The 23,965-nt window shown below is 41.0% G+C and overlaps 1 protein-coding gene across 2 annotated transcripts; it reads right to left on the bottom strand.

Annotated features, from left to right (window-relative positions):
- Positions 1-3,314: 3,314 nt before the first annotated feature.
- LONRF3 (LON peptidase N-terminal domain and ring finger 3) lies at positions 3,315-22,979 on the bottom strand. Of its 2 annotated transcripts, XM_051630225.1 has the most exons (12): positions 22,242-22,979; positions 21,130-21,248; positions 20,416-20,538; positions 18,297-18,452; positions 16,682-16,925; positions 16,005-16,095; positions 13,083-13,197; positions 12,571-12,692; positions 11,747-11,905; positions 10,569-10,731; positions 9,596-9,745; positions 3,315-8,867 (listed from the first exon to the last, which is right to left on the bottom strand). In XM_051630225.1, exons 1-12 carry the CDS (start codon positions 22,882-22,884, stop codon positions 8,709-8,711), a joined length of 2,244 nt encoding a protein of 747 aa, XP_051486185.1. In that variant the 5' UTR covers positions 22,885-22,979; the 3' UTR covers positions 3,315-8,708. The 2 variants fall into 2 exon arrangements, with proteins under 2 accessions (XP_051486185.1, XP_051486186.1); XM_051630226.1 differs by lacking the exon at positions 18,297-18,452.
- Positions 22,980-23,965: the final 986 nt, after the last annotated feature.

Raw genomic sequence — 23,965 nt, 5'->3', positions numbered from 1 at the left:
TAGGAAAGAATTTTGGAATATTTATTACAAGTATTCCAGTAACAATGTACATAAAAGCAGGAAAGAAAAACTGAGGCAACCTGTGGAATTCCTTAAGGCTGAAGATGCTGGGCAATGGAGAAAGGAGAGACAAGAGATGAGTGATAAAACCAGGGAGAGTGGACTGGGAGAGAAAGCTGAGCCACACACTGCAAGTGGCTCTAGTGTCATCCATTGGAATGACAGAACTGGTAGGATCTGCTTTTGGAACACAAGCAGATGTATTTTTCTTTGGGGATGTTGAATTGCCTTTCTTCATCGTTCTGACGCATCCGGTTCTATTTCGGTTTGATGACTCTGAACTAGACACGTTGGGTGGCTGCTGCTCAGGAGCCAGCATTTAAAAACACTGTGTTTTTCTGTTCTACTCTTTCTGGCAAAAAGCTCGTTATTCAAGTGCTTGCTCTAACCTTTAGTTACCCTGGTTGCATAACTGGAAAGCAGCATCCCACCATGCACTTCTGTGACCCAGTTGTGCCTTTCCAATAGTGACTTTATGAGTTATGAAAGGTGTGTCTGACAAATTGCTGCAGAAACATTTACTCTACTGACCCTGATTTCCTAAATATTATAATAGTCGTCATGCACTAAAGAGTGAAAAACAATGCAAAGGCATGGGAAAAAACCCTAATTCTGCTCTGTTGAAAATCCTTGTGTTTGCTTTTTAGCCTTGAAAGTGGTTGGGCTTCTCATTGATAGGGAATACTTGTAGAAACCATTTTAAAATCATTAATGCTTCAGTAATCTTTCAAAATGAATTTTAGATGGTACATTCAGTACTAATAGTCACAGTACAAATCATTGACTCATTCAAGGAAGAGCCTGAATAACAATTGCTTTGTTGAACTAACTTACAGTCTAAATTGTGATGTTCAGCACTCACATTTTCTAGACTGTCTGCAGACTTCCTAAAACCCTTCCACATCATCATGACATTTGTTACCATGTATTCTACTCGTGATGAAACCTCCATGAGACTGAGTTTTTAATGTCACACAGAGAAAACTAATTATTACTAGCATAACTTTTACAAAATCTTCCCGCAGCTCACAGAAAACACACACAAAAAAAGGCATGTGCTTGGTTTTCTTTTCCATCACATAACACAGCATAAGTCAGTTATATAAATAAAGTCACTTACATAAATAGCTTAATTCTCCTTTCATTTATGGCATTATAAATCAAGAGCAGAGCAGATCTACTGAAACAAAAGATGTTACACTGGCACAGAACTGGTATTGCCAGCATGTGCAGGCTTTCATTATATAGATTGTTTCAGTCAGTCATTTTTCTGCTTTACCAACCTGAAAGCCATCCTATCAGAAGGTGTAAACATTTCCGTGTGTGGCAGCTGAAGGCTTAGTCTTCATAGCTAATCTTGCTCTTTGTGTCAGTGCTCTGGTTTCCAGGTAGCCTCTGGATATTAATTTTTGGTATCAATACACTATTTATCTGGTTAGTTAAAAACGTAACATTTCTGGTAGAGAAGGCCTGATGACCTTACTGCTTATTAGTGAGCATGACTTAATCTGCTCTTCTACTATGTAGTTTTTTGAGAACTTGGTATTAGTGACTGCTGATTAAAATGTTTGAAAATTTGAAATACGTTAAGAAAAAATCCAAGCCCAGCCCTGCAATAGTTTTGTAATGCAATTTATCTTCTTCCTTCATCAGTACACGTGGCCAAAAGGATAACTGATAACATACCTCACTGTATTATTGATTGTGAGTAGCATGGAGTAAAGACCCATCCATCCATGGCTGCTATAGCAGAGGCTACTGTTAAATTAAGAAGCCAGCTACAGCTTTTTAAGGTAGAAATGTTGCTGTACCTTTCTCTTAGTCATACAGAGAACCACAGCACTGTAAGAGATGTTCCAGGACTTTGTGACATCTCATTCACAGAATAAAAAGCGTATTACAGCTGAAAGCCAAAATTTTCAAAGCTGGGGCAGGTAACAGCCAGGAGCTGCTGTGTGGCACATCCTTCCCTTCACTCAGCATGGAACACTCCCCATTCAAGTCCCACTGACACCCGTGCATGTTCTTGTGCCAGGGAACTATACTGGGAAGCAAAGGCTGACTGGTGTAAGTACTTTCCCTTGAACTGCTTTACATGATAGAGATCATTAGCAGTTTTATAATGTCATTTTAATACGAAGCCTTATGTAAGTGTAGACGACTTTAGAATATTTCAAATATCATTTGAATAAATCTGTGTAGGTAAACTGTTATAAAACGAGAACACAGTGAGCAAGTAGTTGGGAGCTAATTTGCTATTCTATATTTGGGTTATATTTTCCTCTGCTTTATACTGCAACTAAATCCCACTTTTTTTATAACCATTCTTGAAGCTTTCAAAACTAAAATCTTGACTTAAAAGGAATAGTTGAAATCAACATGTTTCCAAGCAGAGCTTCAGTTTTGACTATTTACTGTTTCCTGTTGGAAAAGCACTTCAACCAAAACACTTCCTGTGCTCAGGTGCAAATGTATTTTGTTACAGAAAACAGCAGTCTTGACATAATTAGTTGTTGGCTTACCCGATACAGTCTTAGCCTGTGCCCTGGATTCTAAAATAAACACAGGGCCTGAACAAGCTTACATAAGAGAGCAGCAAGCCAGCCCCTGATACCAGAGGTGGTTGGGACTTGGGCAGCAGATCACAGGATGCCACATCTTGCTTGAATGACAAAGCAAAAGGAGCAGCCCATACGTATGTAACTTTTAAAAATTTTGGCAACTCCTACACATTTTTAGTAGAATTAGGTATGGAATCACTCCTCTCAATGTCAGGTTTATCAATAAAACTGTTCTCTAGCTTTTTCTAGAAAATTAAGGACTTTGAAAATCTTATGGAGCTTCTTGTTAAGGGGTCTCCACTGAAAATAGTCCTTTCATTCTTGCCTGAGACTGTAAAAAAAATATAAAGGTATCCTGATTACAGTTTTAAATCACAGAGACCTGTAAAGCAAAGAGTAATGCATGAAAGGTACCCAAGTCCAGACAAGTGCACAGGAGTGCTGGAAGCCAGATTCTCTTCCCAGTATTCTTACTTTGCTACCACAAAGAGGGAAAAAAAGCAGCTGAGGCACTTAAACAAACAATGAGGTTTGGACAACTTCATTTCTGTGGTTTGGTTCCTTCACATCAAGTGTTGTTGTGTGACTGCAGCATCTAGAATTTGTTCTTTGTTCCTTCATCTAAAACACCTAAAAAAGCAGCTCACGTGTAGTGTTTGTTCACCACTGTACTTTGTTATGCAAGCCAAAGAGTAAAGAACACACAAATTTTAATTAGCAAACAACTCTCCACACAGACTTTGTTGGTACAACATAATTATAAGTACATCTACAAACACATACAGGTTCTTTGGACTATGATTTTTTCAAAATATATTTTATATGACAATGTGAACAAATCTGGAAAAAAACAAATTACTTCAACCTTAGAGGTAGCTGAACAGTAAGTACTGTTCAGTGATATGAGAGTATAACTTAAGTTTCATTTCAAGTTCATTACAGTGCACAAAAGGATGTTTTACAAACAAATGGAATATACAAGTCCACAAAACTTTTTATTTAAAATGGCTTGATAGATATATTTCTGGCACTCTTGTAACCACACAGCTTGATGGAGTTAAATTGGACAAGTATATGGTGCCAAAGTAAGACATCTTACACAGATAGTATTTTGCTCCTCATTTTTGTACTTCTCCCATTTCTCACCAGGGAATTATAGAAGCTATTACATTGTTTTTGCTACACTTCTGCTCTGTAAACCTTTGTTCTGCAAATTGAATGTAAAGATTTAAAGGTGCATATGTTTATAGTTATAAAATATATGGCTATGACTCTATTAAAAAGCTCAAGAATGGCAATAACAGAATACAGGCACTTCTATGTGAGAGTTACTTTAGACCTTATGAAACTCCAACATTAGTAAGCACTTCACGATACCCAGATGAGTAACTCAATGTAATAGTTCAGGTTTTTTTATTATCCACCATTTTAATCCTGTCTAAGCAGATTAGTTTCTTGTACCCAGACAATATTTATTTAGCAAAGTGTTTCAATATAGGGACTTTGCTGAAACTACCATTTTTCTGTAGCTGTAAGACTTTCAGTGATTTACTGGGCTTTGGAATAAACCCCAGCTCCTAACTGACATGCTGCACCAGTTACAAGTGATGCTGTGAAGCTGGCAGTAAATGAGAACTAAGCTGAGGCTGAAAGCAGGGGTTGAGTTGTCTGATGTAGGACTGGGGGAATGGGGAGCACTACCCTAAGTGCATATAGTTCCTTTGCATTTTTATGCACAAAAACCTTGTAGTTAATTTCCTTTTTTTTTTTCTTTATAAGAGTTTGTGAACATGTTCTCCATTCCTAAACACTGCACTTAAATATAACTCCTGTCTGTCACTGACTTAAACACTAGCAAAACTTCAGCACCAAGTAGAAATCATTATAAGACCATCTAAAACACAACTTAATTTTATAAAGCTCTTTCTCTACAGCACAGATTAAGCCAGACCTGCTACATCTAAATCCACACGATTTTCTTTTTTAGATTAAAATAATCTTTGGATTAAGAAATCCATGGTTCAGGTGTAGTGTTAGTAAGCAGTCATACAGGCAAAAGGACAGGCCAAGCCATTGGTGTGGCAGCTGGTATCTCTTATTGCTACAAAGTAACAGCAAATTAGGTATCAGCACTTAAATTAAAAAAAATAACATGAGGAACTTCTGCAACTAACACCAGAATGTCACTTAAGACTTAGCATGATAATGGCCTATCACACCATTTTATCATTACATTATTAAAACTACTGACCTGCTTTCTACAACTGTGTCCAAGTTCAGTCAGGTTTCATGATTTTCCCTAATTAATTCTGTCCTGGCTCAGGTTAACTTCCAATCAAGCCATGCTAGCCAAGATAACAGCTATTTCCAGGGAAGCATAACCCTTTAAGTTATTGGTAGACAACAGAAGCATATAAGACAAGGCAAAGTTGTTTTCAGTGTTTTAACTCTTTATATATGGGAATGAAAAATAAGGATTACTTCCTGCAGAAAACTTCTGCTTGTAATTTGAAACTATATAATGTACATGTACAGAGATTTGGAAAGGTGATCCAGCCAGCCTTTATTTCTTTTAATGTGTTTTGTTAAATACATTTACAGAAAACTGAAGAGATTTCAAATTAACAAAACCATACCTTACAAACACAAGTCTAAGAATTCAAGAAGTCTCTGGGAGATCTTTGGGTGACATTGTCCAGAAATCTGGCACTTACTCAGTTGGATCTATTCTTGGTCCCCTCTCTGCCCCTAGCACAGACAATTTGCTTTTGGTATTCCCCAGGTTTTTTTGTTTGTTTTTTTTTTTTTTAATTTTAAAGTAGGACTGGTCACATTTCCTTGGAAATAAAACCATTTATTTGATTTTGTAATTCTAACTCAGTGATCTGTGGTCAATAGAAAGGGACTTCCTTGGAGAACTAGCAAGAAGCCTAGGCAGTATTTAGGCCCTCACAGCAAAGATTTATCAATACTTCTGTCCACAAAGGAAAGGCAAATTTGAGTAATGAATATTTTTTAACAGATGAGCAAGACTGGGTTATGTCTAGAAAAATGTGAGAAGCTTAAATAAAGTACTCCCCCATGTATTTTTTTTCTGATCAGTGCTGTTTCTATAATTACATTGAAGCTATTTTAAAAATCTGTTCAGCTGTTTATTCATGCCTGCAATACGTGTTGCATTTACATCCTGTTTCTGCTTAATACAACTGAAAAAAAAAAAAAGCAGCAATGTTGTGGCATAACTAGAGGATTTTTTTGTTTTTTAAATCTCATTACAGCAACTTTACCCCCTCCACCCACTGAAGGCTGAGGCTACTCCTTGTCCAGCTTTTCCTGGACAGTTTGTGTTCTCTAGCAAATCTAATTTTTCAAGATTTTTTCTTTCTGATGGAATTTGCAGACTTTAGCCATTAATCTAGGATGTGTGGCCATAGAGCAGTCCCAGACAGAATGCTGCCCTACATGTACAAATGAGCTTTCTGGGTGTGTTTGTTTTGTGCATACACAGATCAACTGTATGCATGACATGGAGTAGGTCCAGTGTTTCCAGGCTGTAGCAGATGCACTGGGTGTTTTGATATAGGGCATGTACACAGGTTTCTGCTTAGGAAATTCTGGCAGCTTTACTCAAGGCTAACAGAAAAGACAATATTCAGTTTTCATGGCCAGTTTCTAAATCAGCAAAAGAGGCAGAATATGAGTATGTATTATGCAGGAAAAAACAACAATTAGGTCATTGAGAAAGCAGTTTAAAATAGCTTTTAAATTTCCTTTTCTCACAGATTAGAGTAACAGATTTCTTTGGGGGGAGCAATATGGGCCCCTTATGTTATATGCAATAATACATAATGGTTTAAGGAAGAATTGCAATTAACTCAGCTTCACTTCCAAACAAGCAGAAATCACTTTGTTACTGACTTGTGAAGACAAATGCCACAGCAGGTGTCAGCCACCATACATGTTACTGTTCAACAGGTATGTATTTCTATACATTGTTTACAGAGAAGCATGTCAAGTACCACCTATGGAAGAAGTGCAGCTATTCAGCAGTATGGAAATGAGCTGTAGCATGTCTAGAGTAGCTCAGTGCAAACACAGGATATGCATTCCATATGCTCCACAAGGTTGGAACATGTTTGTCTTTCATTTGTTTCTTTGGTACCCTGATGGAAAGTTCTATAGAATGTAACAGGAGAGGGAACAAAGGCAGTTTTATGGAAACTTAACAGTATGGAAATTACTTTGAACTAGTAAATATTTCTGATGAGATGATGATGGAAAAACACATGGAAAATTGACATGAAATTCTACTGCATTTTTCCATAAAGGCATGGAATGGCAAAGAGGGCTATCCTGGATAAAAATAACAAAGGAAGTTGTAGTATTCCACAATATTCTCAATTCAATCTGGTTTTTGCCACTGCAAAGGAAAAAAGCAGCTTAGAATAAAAGGCCCAGTTCTGCTCACATTGAAATCAGTGAAAGTCAAAGTCAGATGGAGGCAAGATCAGTCCCAGAAAGTGATACACTGAAAGCAATAAACGCAGCGAAACACGTATATGAACTGTTGATTTAATTAAAAAAAAATCAAATCAAGGTACTTCCTATTCTCATTTCTGCCCTGTTGTTACCTGCTTTATAGCTAGAAGTAATCATGCTAAAATTCACTTGTTTTCCTTAGGAGTTAGCTATTATTAGCAACACTACCCAATCTCTTAAGAGAAATGCAATGTCTGGGTAGAGATTGAAAGCTAACAGAAACCTGAAGATCTGGGTAAAATAAATAGCATTTATTACAACATATTCCTTCTCATGTGACAGAAACTGCCCTCTGAATCCTACAGTTCAAAATAACTCTCCCTCTCCCCCCACATATACACAACTCCAAAGCCAAATTCCATCAAACAAAGAAAACTGATCTTAACAGCAACAAGAGTTGATGTAAAAAACCAAAAAACTATGTAGTAACCTACAATGAAATGATACCAGTACTTCCAGTTTTCTTTAGGAGAAGCCACTTTTTCTATATTGTGGCTCTTCGCAGTTGTTTGTAGCCATTAGCCATTCTTGCAAAAACGAGTTCAGATAAATTAAACTCCAAGTTATTCTGTGTTCTGTGAAAAATTAGGGGATAGATCCTTCTGTCACCACTATCTCCAGTTCCCACTGACATCAACTGATCAGCCCCTGAATTTACCCAAGCACTTCAGCACTCATGCTTAAGGTTAAGCATGTGCTTGGCTGTTTTGGGATATCAGGAACCTAGTTGCAAGCACAGGATCAAGCCCCAACAACTGTACTTGAATTATCTCAGACATAATCTGTGTATTCAAAAGACTTAATGGCAGGCTGTTTCAGAGGAAAAAAAAATCCTTCTTAGGCTACAGTAGAACTGGGGATAAGTAGAAAAACATTCAAAGTATTTAAACACAAATATCTGAAAAATTATTAAAGCAGTTGCTTAGTCGCTTGTGCACTGCTAGGTTCATCATTTTGCCCCCAGTTATAAATACAGGGTAAAAACACTATAAATAAATAGAGTGGCTCACTTTCCTTTAGAGAATGAACACATAAATAATACACATTTTGAAACAAAAAAATCATAGTGCAAAAATAAATTATCAAACGGAAGTTGTGAACATTATTTTACACAATGCTATATAAAACCTGAACCATTTTGAATAAAAGACTTTGCAGTTCACTGAAATAATGCATTAACATTATTATTTCTGCTTCACATTAAACTGCACAGTTTATCCTTTATCCACTAAAAAAATAAAAATAAAATAAATTAAAAACCTCTTAAGCTTTTTAAAAGGTTTATGGCAAACAAGATCACTTTTTGTTCTATCACATTTGTTATTAATTTAGCAGTGCAGTGATTGAATAATCATCTCAGAGTTCCACAGGGAAACTGCTGAAGTATCCATAAACATCCCTTGCTCTTTATAACTCATTTTCTTTGAAATTCAGGCTTGAAACACCCTGACACTCCAATCTGTAAGACATTATTGCAGTTAGATGAAGTTACAAGAGACAGTCTACAGTCAAGTACTGTGGGAGACTTCCCAGCTCTCCTTCTCACCATCACCGTGATCTTGTACGAGACATGAATGTAAGGACACGTCTGATGCCATTCAAGCGGTCTTTGAGGGATTTCATGGCAAGGAAAGGGAGCTGAGCTCTGTTCTCAAGTGGAAGGACAGCTAGGACCCACCAGCACCAGGCTGGCCCGTTGGGGTTAGACTGCAGGAAGGGAAAAAAAACCCAGAAGTTAGGATATATAGAGATGGTAAGGTCTTGTTTTTTGAAGATTTAGCTTTGATAACAAATTACTGTGTTTTCCATCTAGCAAGCAGGTCATTTAATTGCCAGCCTAATGGCTTGCGATTACAGGTTGGAAACAAATTACAACCCAATTGCACCTTTTCTGAAAATAAGATGTTGAAGGCATAAGCAAGATGCATTTCTATTTCTAACTAATTTATAGTTTGGGTCTTCTAGGTATTTTCTTTTAATGTATTTTGTTTCCATGTTATTATTGATCCAGTTCTTTGGAATTCCTGCCTCCCTTTTTCATATTTTGACACTACTTCATATTTAGTTTCTCTTGCTATATTCTGTTATTTTAGGATCTTCACCATTTGCAGTCCTTGAACAAGAGTACCAACTTTCTTCTTGTCTATTTTGTCTCCATCATTTAGCTGGAGGAGTAGAGTAGGCAAAAAGGCATAAAAATCTCCTGGGGTTGATACAGTCAGTTTAAGCAATCTCAGGAAGTTACTAACACTAAACACAGGCGTTTTGTTCACAACTGTACTACCACTGGTGCATGGCAACATGACTTACTCAGCCTTTGCAGGGTAAGTGACACATATTTATACTTTCATCTTAAAACACGATGCCTCCCAGCTTGGCAGATATTCCTGCCATTTCTGTCTCTAAAAATGAGATGAGCCACTGATTCTGCATACCTGAGGGTCAGGATCCTTGGCTGGCATTGGACCAAAATGACTGAGAATTCGACTTTTGAGTGCTTGCTTGAGGGAGTTGAACCACATGTATGCCTGATCATAGACAGCATCGTGGAGAACAAGTAATGCAGCATACTCCTGTCCTTGCACCTGAAAGCAGTGAAGAGAGGGGGAAGGTTACTGTTAATCCAGTCTGCATGTCAGGAAAGGCACAACAAAGTTTTAGGATTTTCTGGGATGGGTAGAGGAAAGGAGAAGAAAAAGCATGTCAAGAGGGTTCTGGGAGAAATCCTGAAAGCTAGTTTGGTGTGACTCATTCTGCTCCCTGCCCACCCCAAGCTATCAAATCTTTCACTTTCTTACCCTATATTCTAAAGCAAAGATACCCATTTGCAGAACAAGCACTTCCTAGATTGCTGTGTGCCTTTACATTAACATCATATAACAACAGAAGTAAGGATTGTGCAAAGCTTTTTTTTTAAATTAGTAGCAGCTCCTCAGAGTAGACATTTTATATTCCTATGGTATTTAAAAAGCTTATATATCACCCTGAATACTTTGACTGCCTACATTTATTTTTAACAAGAAGTGATGTAAGTAATTTTGAAGGGGTAGTGGATCCAATCCTGTTCCTTCTTACCTGAATAAGTTTTCTAATTGGCTTCCATGCAAACAGAGGCAGGTTCTCCCTCAACCCCTTAAACTGCAGTTACTCTGTGTTAGAAGAGTGGTAAGATCTCATCCTGGCTTCACTGAGTTTTGTCTTCTGCTAAGAACCTCTAGGTAAAACACTTTTCAGCATACAGGCAGTGTGTTTGCATGCTTGTGGTAACTATTATATTTCCCATTTTAACCAGGAGCAGTTAGTAAAATCTGTTTTACTAGAAACTGTACTACAAAAAACCTCACTGAAAACATGCATGCTTAGAATTTCACATGCACTACAGCTGACATGAAGTATTTCTGAACTTACCTTTTGATCCTCAATGTACTCAATATCTGCTGTATTGTAGCCATCTCTCTGGCTGTGCTGTATCACCTTAAATCTCCTTTTGCCGATGCTGTCTACGACAGAGCGACCATCAGCAAAGAATTCAACATTTCTTATCTCCAGAATGCAGCCATAATCTGCAAACCTATTGAAATTGGAACAAAAGCAAATAAACAAGTCTTATTCTCTCCACCCTTAGTTCCACAGAACTGCCATTCAGCCAGTCCCTACCACAAAGGTATTTACCAGTGTCAGCTTATTTCTATTGTTCATAGTACTGACCTGCTGTAGTTCAAATTATTCCACAATTGTTTCAAAAACTATCAGGAAGATTCAGGCTGTCTAATCTGATTAAACTGCATGTTTTGGAATACAGGGAACATCTTATGAAATTGGAAGTTACACAGCTCAGCAGCACATGGTCTCTGTAATCCCACCATGTTCAGTCAATTTGTACAGAAGAACAAGTGCAAAATCAGAATATTAGAATTAGGGAGGGACTAAGCAATCTATAAAGAAAAAAGTTTTCCCACAATTTCAGCAGCTTTTATTTTGTCACTATGCACTTTGTGGACAACAGACTTCCACGGTGTGTACATACCCTGTAGGGATATGCCATATAAAGAAGGGAGGAAAGCTAAATACAGAGACAGGCTTTAAGGTCAAATTACAGCCTGACTGTAAATGGTTCAATGGTTCAGCCTGTCCTTATGAAGGCTCTGTTGTACCTCTGCAGCCTCCACCACACCCATAACCGTGAGGATATAAATGTATCCATTAGCTTCGATATTCTTTTCATAATCATAAGAAAACCTCAACCCACCAACACCATTTCAATTTGATTGCTTGTGCCAAAGCATTCAACAGTATTTCAAAACAGTAGAAAATGCACTTCCTTTTCATATGGGAAAAGAGCTCTGCAGCTCAACATCATATAATACACACTAGCTGTGTTTCCAGAAAAATGGGCAGAATTTATTAGTCAGCATCTAACTGCTCAAGAGAGAAACTTCAGTCTTCTCAGTGTTTTTAACTGGCACGATGAGGAAGAAACTTTCTCTACTGGAAAACTATGACAGATATTGCAGCCATGGACCTTTCTGCACCTCTCCAAAGAGACCTGCTCCAGACTAAGTGGGTTCAGCATGCTGCTCACTCACCCCTTTACAGGGTCACTGATGCACATCCCAAATTGTTTGGTGCCTGTCTCCATGCACCTCCGAATCATCAGGCGATAACACGGCTCAAAGATGTGCAAAGGGCATGGGACTGTAGGATAAGCCATTGTGCAGACAAATATAGGAACATTCTTATTTAGGCTGTAAGAAAGAAAGGAAAAAGCAGATATGACTTTTTACCAAACTACTGACAAGATATAAAATACATTTTATGCAATAACATGCTTAAAATATTGATACCTTTAAATAGAAATTATAACATCTTTAGCATAAAATTATTCGTGGACCAAGTAAAAACTAAAATTATTTTCCCCTGAATTGATTAGATATTATGGAAAGTGATACACTACTTATTAGCAGAAGAATTTTTAGTTACGCTTCCTAGTTTTGCTAGTGAGAGCATTAATCCATCTCTATTACTGCTTTATTTACTTGACTTTCCTTAATCCCATTTCTTCCCTACCCAGTACATTCCAGCCCCCAGCTGTGAGACTGCTTCCACCTATTGTCTCACTCTGTGGCTTTCATGGAGGGCCACTGAAAGCAACTGCATTGCTTTATACTTTATTTATAAAGCAACCTTCTGGATTTCTCCTACATCTGTTTATTGTTTAGCATAGTGTCCAGTTTTTATGCTGGCTCAAAGCACCATTTCCCCTGGACCCTGTTTCTCTTTGAAATCACACGATACTGAGAGGGAAGCTCCTTTGTCAGCATCTCAGCTCATGCTCCACAGCAGCAGGAGCCACTCATCAGCTCACAGCAGTAGGATTAAAAATTGGATTTTACATAAATGGATTACATACTTGGAAAGCTCTGCTATTTCCTCTTCATAAATCTTTCTTCTTTCAGTGAGTTCCTCTGGAAGATATCTAGCTATTAACTCCTCCATTAGTACTGTTTTACAGTATTTCCTCATGGCCAAGCACTGCAGTAAAAGCACACGCAAGCAGTTATAGATCATGTCCAGCATTTCAAAGTGTGTGGTGCCTGTGCACAAGGAGGTCATCTCTTAACTCTATCTTCTTATGACTATAGCAAATCAAAATGATCTTTCAAGCTTGCACTGCCACTAAAGAGTTGTTTATTGAACTATTCCCTGTGTTATGGGCATTATCTTGGAAAATCTGGGAAGTAAACACACCTACAGATTTTCTAAGTACAGGTCTGGCCCTAAGGTTTGATCAGAGGAGACTATCCATGCTTTGTATGTCACAAGAACATTTTAAAATTCACATCATTTCGAGCTGGGAAATATAAAAGGTTTCAGAAGCTGAAATACCCTATCCCTGTGCTGATAAAATCCAAGCATCCTTACCTCCGAGAGCCCTTCCTTGCACAGGGGACATTTTGGGTTGTGATCCAGGCATCTCTCAAGACATTTGAGACAGAAGGTGTGTCCACAAGGTGTAGTGACAGGTTCATAGAAGAGCCTGGATTGGAAAATTTTAAAAAAAAGACAATATCGTGCATCAAAGTAAGAGAAAAAGCTGTCACCAAAAAAACTGTATTCATTCACTGATTTAACTGCTGACTACTCCAGTGATAAAGCTGCTCCTTGCTTTTCATTTCTTCAACCAACTTCTGTATTTATTAATCTTACAGACTTTCTTATTGCTACCTAACATGAAAGGCAGCCCATGAACTCTGATTTTAGTGAATGTGAAAGGGAATATTGTAATTAACTTCCAACAAGTCAGGATTTAATTTTCCTCAATGTGAGCAGTAAATAGAAGCAGAAGTTGGACCATCTGACTTCTCTAACAAAATCGAGCAATCCTTGCATGACTATTCCTGTGGAAGTCATGTGATTACTTCTATGTGTAGAGCTAAGCACAAAATAGCTATTTGCAGTAATAGTCCACATAAGTGGCTGCAATAAACTATTATTGCCAACTCTAACGTGGACTTGGAAAGCAGTTTTGTTGGAGTAGACAGTTTTTCACCTTCAGATGACTGCTTTTCTGGAAAATGAGTGACATTAGGTTCATGTTTCATCTAGAAAAATATTTCAATATATAAGGCCAGGTCCTAAAAGTATCAGCATAACTACTCTTTACCCATTTCAAATAGCTCTGTGACACTTATTTTCGTATAAGGACTTTTTACTTCCTATGATTACATCATACTGCAAAGTGATGTTTCCTTGCCAATGAGTACCTGAAGGAGATGGAAATACTGAAGGTCTAGGTTTTCTTTTAAACAGAAAACATTCAAAACTAAACATTAAGATGTTTGGCATATATTCTATTTTGTAACATACTATCTAAACATTTTATAGTCTAAAATATTAGTCTAATTATAATTCAAGTGAGTTAATACATTTACTTTAAATCATTACAGTTTATCAAAACAGTACACTAAGTTCTATTATACTTGTGGAAATTACAAATATGTAAACCCACATTTATTAGCATCTTTAATAAGACAAGTTTATTTAAGAACATAATTAGCTGTTAACAAGATTGCTATAGCCAGTTTATTATATGTCATTAGCAATTAAAACTATTGATATTTAAGCAAGGGAACATAGTATCTAAAACATCACACCTATCTTACTGCAACTCAACTGTCTAACTGAAAACCCTTATTAATTCTTTCATGAAGTGAAACCTAACTGCACCAAGGCTTTGAACTATGTAAAATACTGAATTCTACAATTCGGTTCAGTAAACACTGGTTTGCATAAGTAATTATTTAATAGTGACTGACTTGACCTGAAATGTTAGCATAAAGAAATTCCTGTTAAAATGCATGATTCTGCTCTAGCTCTCCTGAAAGCCAGCAGCAGCTTTTTCCTAGCAGCTCTAAGGGGACCTGGACCAAACCTCATGACTTGTAGAAGGAAACACCACACAGGAAGATTTCTCATGACATCATTTTGAGCTATTCTAACAGCAGAAACTAGATAATTACACCTGCTGAGTAACAGTCCTTCATTTCTCACCAGTATGTTGCTTTGACTATTGCTTTTTATTTTCTGCTTGTTGCTGGAGTGAATGTAGATCAGTGACATTTTGGCCTCTCCATCAGACAAACAGGTTAATAACAGCTCCTGCAGTTAATTGTGAACAGGTCAGTAGGTTACTAGGTAATTAGTCCAAAGTATCTCAGGATCCTAATCCCTAAAATACTTCTGAAGAACATGGCAGGAAATAACTATAATCAACCTGCACTAATAGCAAAAAGCCTTCATTGTTGCAGTGATGCACGGCCTGTCTTCGCAATTGCAATTACAAGGTCAGCATCACCATCCTCTGTGCTGTAAGGGAATCAGCAATCCTTGAGCTAATTCCTTTACAAATGTATTGTAGTCTGGCTGTTTCCAATTTAACATAGAGGATGAGGAAGTAGGGCTAATTCATTTTATTAAAAACGTCTGAAAAATGCTTTGTGGACACAATGATCATAAACATGAAGATTCATTAAAACCAGCTCAGAATAATTGTGTGGCTTTCTGTTAGAGGAAAGTTTTGCTCTTAGCAGTATCAAGTGTTTTGACAGCTGTATAAACTTTTGGAGCACTTTTCAGCTGTAGGCAGACGGAGGGAGAAGGGGCAGATCTGATTTATTCCAAGCAGAAGCAAATCAAACAACACTGCAGTTGTTCCCCCAAAAGGTTTCAGTATGTCTGAAATAAACTGAAGTTCCTCCCTCTCCACATACAGACAACAAAGGAAATCCAGTTATTATTGATAAAACTGGATCATTAAAGAGACAAACCTAAGCAACACTCACCATAGAGGTCAAGATTCTTGTGAAACACCTTCCCAGTATTTCCTTCTAAGTCAGTAGCAAAACCCCCACATGTGTATTTTCCAAAAAAGGCAAGTATTTTTACATGCAAACTGGGAATATCCATAGGATCTGCTCTCTTTAGCTATTTTGTGCTTTGTGTAATATCATACACAGCTCTACAAATGCCAAAGGACAAGCTGAGGTTTAGTGCACTATGTGTGTCAGTGGGTGGGTGTGCCTCAGTGCTGAGAGGAAATCTTTCAGACACCTTCACTAACACTCTTAACCCTCACGGGACCTTGCCTGACTTTTTCCAAACAATCACTAGCCTGGAACAGATCTTCATCAAGTGTTCTGAACCAAAGGACTAGAAATGCATCACTGGAGGAACAATTATAATAAAAACTAGTATCAAGTCAGAGAGAAAAGTAACTACTGAGAAAGCTAGAAAATCTCTAAGTCATTAAAAGCTAAAGACATCCATAAGAAAAGCAATGGATACCTCATACACAGGGAGCAGTCCAAATCTGATGGATCCACAAATTCAAATGGAGTATGTTGTTCCATGCTATTTCCCTTACTATCAACAGTATCTATGAATACCAAAAAAATATATTACAATGTAACTGACCAGAACTATGTCAACACAGTGATACAGCATGTGTCTACAAGCAGCATCTGATACTTAAATGTGTATTGTATATACTTGAAAGTTACTGAATCATTAAGCATCATTATAATAATTGCTGTGCAAGGCATCATGTTCAACCTTGGCAGAAATCAGCATACCTCCTTCCCCTTCATTTTGGTGACTTTATACCCACTTACAGAGCCTTGAATTTAGCCTTGCTATTAACAATTCATGTAAACATATTTTTTAGTGTTGGAAGCCTAAAGTAGGACAAAATATTCTGCCATACCATTGTAAATACATCCCATAGCATAAAAACAAGGCCAGATATAATGAGCAAACAGAATTAGTGCTTTTAAACAAACTTTTTAGTTGATCTATTAAGTGCCAAGATCATGGGTGAACTTGATGTTCCTTAAAACATTCAGAGCTCTGCATTCTTAGCCCCACGTTTAGATGACAGTACAATCTGGACCCTCCTCAAGTTTTCTAAAAGCAGAATTTCCACTGATCACATGCCATGAAACCCTACATGTAAACAAACATACCTTTTTTCATCAGCTTGCAGGGTACCTCAGCATTTCGCATCTCCTCTGAGCAGCACTTCCTTTTCAGGAGGCTGCACTTCTCAGACATGAGAAAGGCAGACTCTGGCACGGAGGTGACTTTGTTCTCCTCCTCTGAGCAGTCCATTTTGCTCTCTGTCATTTGTATAGATTTCTTCAAACTACCAGAAGCAGCTACATTTGGTTCCTCTTGAATGGAAAAACCCTTTTTCTGTTCCACATTTACCTGTGTGAAGAGAGGAGTGACATTAGAGCAATCTTCCAACAACTGGGCAAAGAAAAAACCCCAAAGCTGTCACAAGTCTTTAATATGGATCACGAGGAAGGACTTTGTAGGTCAAGAATCAACAGTTTGAGAATTGCTGTGTCAGGGCCTGATTTTAATGGAACAAAAATGCAAACTATTCCCCCTTGCCCCACAGTGCCACTAAGTATTTTCAGCCCTTGTGTGTCTTGGTCACAAAACTTGATTTAGGCAGAAATGTGGCTACATCTCAGGTTAAATATATTGTTATCACTTAACCTATGGAAAAAATCTATATTGTTTATATCAATGATGGTATCAACCATCAAAACAATGCAAGTTTATTTTAAGGAAGCAGCATAAACACACAAAACTATAACAGAGAAAAGGCACAGAGCTTCCTTCAGCAAGACAGGTTTCTTTTGCAAAAGATAAAACAATCAGTCTTTGTCCCATTATGGCTACAGAACAACCTGTGACCAGCCATTACATAGGACATCACCTATTAACTTGTCACATCAGCTCCCCAGATGAACCTGAAAGCAGATACTGTGAATTGTGATCAGGAACTGTGGTGATGCGTAACATGCAGAAAGATGAGTGAATTGTCCCTCACATGACTTTATGAAGGGGTCGTACAAAAGGATTTGTTTTCAGAATATCCTAATAGCCTTTCCAGAAGGCAATGTCACCGATTGTTCTTATCAGTCCCAACAAGGTTGCTCAAAACCTACCATTTTTCTTTTTAAGGACTAATGAAGTTTTCTTCTACATAGAGTATATGCAAAACCTGCCCTCAAAGTTCAGGTTTCAGTGAAGCAGAAGTGATCCTTACAAACCCTTGCCTGTAAAGCTCTACAGCCACTTACAAAACTATGGCTGTGAAACCAAACTTAAGGAGTAGCTAATACATCTTATGTGGCTCTACAATAACTTCCAAGCAGTAATCTGAATGCAGGATGATTTTGTCACTGACATAATCAGTTACAGTTCAAGCTCAAACCCTAGATTTTAGCATTTCACAGCTTTTGAGGGTATCTCAATCCAGGCTCCAGAGGCTGTTTCAAACTACCAGCTACTTGGATGAGCTAAAGACAGCTATAGGAAATAGCACCCACTCAATTCTGGCAAAAAAATTATCAGAACAGAGGACTTCTGAGGTCAGATAGAGAGACTTCAATAGGTCAGATAGAGAGACTTCAATAATTGTTTTGTATATTCTGAAACTCAGTAAAAATCTGAGAAAAATCTATCCCCTTTGTCTTCCAGAAGTGAAAAGGAGAGAAATTGCTTCACAATGCAAACATAAAACACACAACAAATTAAGAACCACACATCAGACTTGATCTTTACCTTGAGTAACCTTTGTAGGTTATGGCTGGTGCCTCCAGATCCCACTGAATTTAGGAGATTCCCCTTTAATCTAGAGTGATGTGACAACAGCTGCAGGATATCGGGTAAGTGTTCCTGAGCATTTCCCGGGATGAGTGAAAACAAACTAAGTAGAAGCTGTGATATAAAACAGAATACTTCACTGCTTAGTTCCTTCCTTGCAACCTCTAAATGAAAAAGCAAGTAAGGGAATAGCTGAAAGAAGCATCCTTGATTTTGTTAAAACCATTTAAAGAGCCCTTTAGACTAGGGTAAGAACAGGAAGTGCAAGAGCTAATGCAGTATTGGCCAGATGCACAGCAAGAGACACTTTCAGAGTTAAGTAAGCCCACAAAGTTATTAACCATTCTCTGCAATGTGACACACATGCCTTTGTCCTCTTGTCCTGCAGTTCAGAGCTCACAAAAAAATACTAGCAGTATTCTTAAATGTTGTGGGGGTTTTTGCTGCATATCAGCTTTTGCTGGAGTTTACTAGAACAGAAAGCACTCATCTCACAGGCTTAATCCAAGTTCAGTTAAGTAAGTGGCTCTGATCTTGTAAACTATAGCTATTCTTAATTCACTTATGTGAAAATAAAAAAAATAAAGATAGGCAGCAGAAAAATTCCCTTTCTTCATTGGCTATTAGAAAATAAGTGAATCTGTATCAAGTAGCAGCTTGTAGCCACTTGTATGGCATAGTTTACCAGATGATTATTTAAGGAAAGAAGCACAGCTGAATGGTAAGATTCACACACCAAAAGCTCATTTCAACATACTACTGAGGTGATCTGCTGGTGTCTGAGGAAACCACATGACAGCTAAGATTTCTTTTGCAAGCCAAAGGGGATTCCACAGGACCACACTATGTCAAAGCTAACATGGACAGACAGTACAAGCAGACCATCACAGCTGCACCTGAAGAATTTGGTAAAATGTAATATGTCATTGTTATGCAAACAGCCTTCCTTGGAAATGACCCAGCAGAATATTGCGTCATGGATGAACTCTGTGTCTGATGAGTGCATGAGTAATTCTTTCAGTCTTAAGAAGCCTCGTTTTTCCCAGAACCCCACTGCTCAGAAATTAGGTGTCTTGGATAAGGTTATTTGGAGTCTGAATTTAGAAACATATCTGTTTGTTCCTGTTCATCTTGCTCTAGTGCACAGGAAGTTTCCCAGTGTGACTATGAGAAGAAATCACACCACAATGACAAGGAAAGACTGCATGGAACCCACTGGGGAAAAAAACAACCAACCAAAACCCCCAAATGTTGGTGACAAAACACTCACGGAAGATGGAAATCTCAACCATATCCAAAATCAGGAAAACCAGATTGCACCACAGCCACCCAGGTTATAATCTCTGTTACCTTCATCAACAGTGCTACACTGTAAGAATTGCACTGTGCTTTTAGAAACCCTTACTTATGGATTGCAGCCTAAAAATTCCCATCCCACCAGTGATGGGGGAAAGCCTGAATGCACTGCCATAAAAGAAAATTCAGCACGAGAAAAAGAGAACTATTACATTTTTACTACCATAAGCTATCACTGCAACACTGAGCCTTTCAGCTATGACAACAAAAAATGGTCAAGTGTCAAAACACTGATCACACAGGACATTTGGGGGGTGTGCTAAGCAGAGCAGTCTTCACCAAAGCCATTCAGAAGTCCACTTTTTAGGCTGCTACTGAAAAAAGCCTCAGTATAGATCAATTTTGTTGCTCGCTTAGCATTAATTATTAGCAGCCTTTAAAAACTACTTTAAAACAGCTCTTCTGTTGACTGCTTCCTTTCACACACTGATACTCCGTAGCAGGACTGGCAGTAGGAAGAGAGCTGCTGCTCCCAAGTGGAGTTTGAAGGGTGCTGCGTGTTGCCTTCTTGCTGATGCCACATCCTGCTTGCTCAGTAGGTTTTCTTGCTACCTCCCCATCTTCAAGTAAACAATACATGTAACTCAAGTTTGAACAACACTCTAGATACATCTATCAATCCAGTTTTTTGTGGCAATGAGAAAGAAAGAGGGGAAGAGAATTTTTTCTTTTAATCCTCCTTTACGAAAGGTCACCAAAAGCAATGATTTAGGGAACTCACCTTTTGTGCCTCAGACTTGGCTGTCTTGTTCCCAGTATCTAGAGCAAGGCAGAATAAAAACTCTCTTAAAGCTTCTTCCGTTTTCCCCAGATTAGCTAATGCTTGTCCTTTCCTTAGGTGACCCTGAAATGAAACACATCCGCAATTGCAGCTTTTGCTCTTTTGTCACAAGAAAATGCTATGAAACAAAGATGAAATTACAAAAGATCTTCCTGGAGAAGGTAGGCAGGGAAAAACACTATAACCATCTCTTATGTCTAGACACCATCAGTGTCTGGGTTTTCAACCACAATGATTCAGAAAACTCTTTTGGGCAGAACTGGAATATTCTCTAACTCCGGAAAGTAGGATTGTGAGAACACCTGAGCCAAACTGATGTTGGAGGAATCTACTCCCACGACATTGATCTCCTAAAATAGTCACTGCATACTTACAGAAATATATAAGCACAGCATTCAGTTTTTAGAGAGTTCATGAACTTGACATTCATCCAGGTCAAAGACAACAATGTTATCTCATCCTCCAGGATTATAAGTCTCTTCCTACACCCCAGGAAGCTCAAGAATATTGTGGTTAAATGTCTGTAAGCCACGGGAGTCCAAGTTACAGGATTTAAAGCCTCCCTCAGACTCAGATGTCTGATTGTCCTAACCATTTTCTATCCAGGGCAGCAGCAAGGTTTTAAAACAAAGTACAACTGGAGTCAGAACTTACTTTTAACCAGTATGGCTGCAGTCTACATGCTGTTTCAGCATCATGCAATGCATCTTCACAAGCTTTCAACGTGGAGTTAATCTGGGACCGGTTGCTGTACAGCAAGTGGTCATTTGGAGCTGTAGGAAATAGAAACATTGGTTGATTGAAGTATGTTAAAAATAAGTTACATAAGCTTTATTCCTTGATTTTTTTTATACCACATGCTGGTGCTTCCAAGTTGTACAAACCCCACAAAATATCCAGCCTTTAAATAACTATGTACTAACTGAAATCTGGAAACCTCTTTGGGCAACTCCAGACAAAATGTCAGCTACATGTTATATAAGTGCAGGGAACATTGCATAAATAAATGCAGAGACGCTCACACAACAAATTACCAGCTCTGGCTGAGGATCTGATGGTTGATAGAAACCTACAGGAGACATTTAAGGTGGCAAGAGGAAAGCTGACCTACTGTAGGCAGGAGTTTCAAAATTTTCTGTATCCAAGTTTTTAAATGGTACATAAGGACCTTTCCGTGCCTTTGCTCAACACGGGAAAACGAGCGAGAGCTGCAAGAACCAGGTAACGCGACAGCAGCGCCGATGAAAGCGATCTCCCCCCGCGTCTGGTAGCACCGAGACACCCCGCCCGGGCCGTGCGCTGCTGTCCGCAGCCCCCTGCGTTTCAGTGGGACTGTTACCCCTCCTGCCTGCAGCACTGGTTGCTTTGTCTCAAACTACATGAAAGCGATCGGACCCGAAGTTTTCCCCGCACGGCGCCGCGGGCGCTCACAGGGCGCGGGCGGGACCTGCCCGCATGGCGGCCCCGCCGGGGTTCGGGAGCCCCCCCGGAGCGGCGCGGTGCCCCGGGCGGCGCGGCCCGGTCCCGCCGGTTACACAACGGCGCCGGCGGGGGGGGGGGGGGGGGGCTCGGCCGGGCCGCAGGCTCCGGCTTATGCAACCGCTGCTCTCCTGACCCAGTTTCACCGCCGGCCCAAGAGCCCCCGCCGCCCCCCGGGCCCTCCCGCGGGGAGGCAGCGGCAGCGCGGCCCCGGCCCGGCCAGCCCCGGGAAACTTCCCGCCGCCCGCGGCGCTCGGGGGCAGGCGTCGGGGAGTGGGAGCCGTTACCTAGGCTGACCGCTTCGTTGTACTTCTGCAGGGCGGCTTGTAGCTTCTTCTCCTTGTACAAGAGGTTCCCTTCGTGCCTGAGCCGCGAAGCCTTCACTTGGCCGGGGAACCACTTGGCCAGCAGGTTGCTGAGGATGACATTGACCCGCAGGAGCTGCCCGCCCGCCGCGCCGCCCGCCTCCTTGCACAGCACGCAGCGGGACCCGGCCGCCCGCTCCCTCTCCAGGCACTTTTTGCAGAACGTGTGTCCGCAAGGCAAGGAAACGGGCTCGAAGAGGAAGCCCTGGCATTTGCGGCACCTGAAGACGTCCCACTCGCGGGGCTGCGGGGGGCCGCTCCCGGCGGCGGGCAGCCCCTCTTTGATCCGGACGCTCTGCGCCAGGCACTCCACCAGCTTTTCCAGCTGCTCGGCCCGCAGCTGCTGGTGTCGGGACGCGAGCTGGTAAAGCGGCAGCGCTTCGTGCAGCCGCCCGCCGTAGGCCAGCGCGTCGGCCCGCCGGAGCAGCACCTGCCACTCGGGCCCCAGGCCGGCGCCCGACAGCTCCAAGTTCTGCGCCTGCAGAGCCCCGGCCGCCAGCTGCAGCACCAGCTGGGGCTCCGGGCGCTGCTGCTGCGGCGGCGGCGGCGGCAGGTGGGAGCCCATGGCGGCGGGCAGCCCGTCTCTAGCGGGGCGGGCGGCCGGGGCGCGGCGGCTGAGGGGGCGCGGGCGCGGCGCGGCCCCACCGGCCCATGCTGCTGCCGCCCCGCGCCGGCAGCGCCCCGCGCCGCCCGCCTTATATAAGGCTGGGCACGTGACGCCGGGCGGCGGCGCTCATTGGCCAGCGCCCGCAGGTTGTTACAAAACCAGGCGGTTTTGTAACGCTCCGGTAGCGGCCCCGGCCCGCCGAGGGGCCCGCCCGCGCCCCCGGCCCGCCCAGCGCCTCCCCCCTGCCCAGCCCCGCCGCCCGGGGCCGCAGCCGAGAGCCTGCAGGGGCGGGGACAAGCCGGCGCTGCTCCCGTGGAGGGGGCTGAGGGGGGCTGTCCGAGCCCGGCCCGGGGAGGGGGAGCCCGGCAGGCCGCCCCGGGCCGGTCTGAGAGTCCCGTCGGGCGCCCGCCGCTGCTCTCCGTTTCGGTAGGTCTTAACGCAGAGCCGGCATTCGTCCTTGTGATAGCCCGAGCCGGGCTGTGCCGCTCGGCGGGCGCCGCTGGGCTGGGCTGAGCCGGGCACCCAGCGAGGGCGCCGGGCGGGAACCGCTGCCCGCGGGGCAGGGCGCTGGCACCGGGCTTCGAGTTACGTTTGTGGTCTGCAGTGACACCACGGTGAGAAGCCGAGTTCACTCCTGGGTCTGGTATTTTGGTACCTACGGTAGTACAAAAGAAACAAGAATGCCATTTCCTGCTAGAACTGGAATTCTCAAGGCTGTAGTTAACAGTTCATCACTCTGTTGAAGACAATCTACGTGGTAGTGAAGCTGTTTTCATGTCAGATAATAATGCTTTCAGGACAAGTAAGCAGAGTATTAGAAGGAAATGGTGTTTATTTGGTCATGTGGTGTGGCACCTGGCAGATATGGACCTGCATGGTACCTGGATTCTAGGTAAAAAGGCATATGCCTTCTGATGTGTGTTTGTTTTATTTAAGACCAGCTGTGTTGACCACTGCAATCTGCATATTCCCACCAATATTAGTTATATGAAAAGATTGCACTAGTTGTGTAACTGTGCTAAAAGTAGCCTAGGGAGAA

This window comes from Apus apus, chromosome 12 (genome assembly GCF_020740795.1).
Source record: "Apus apus isolate bApuApu2 chromosome 12, bApuApu2.pri.cur, whole genome shotgun sequence".
In the NCBI taxonomy this organism is placed as follows: Eukaryota; Metazoa; Chordata; class Aves; order Apodiformes; family Apodidae; genus Apus; species Apus apus.
The sequence above is the reverse complement of the archived record's forward strand: the minus strand, read 5'-3'. Positions and strand labels throughout refer to the sequence as shown.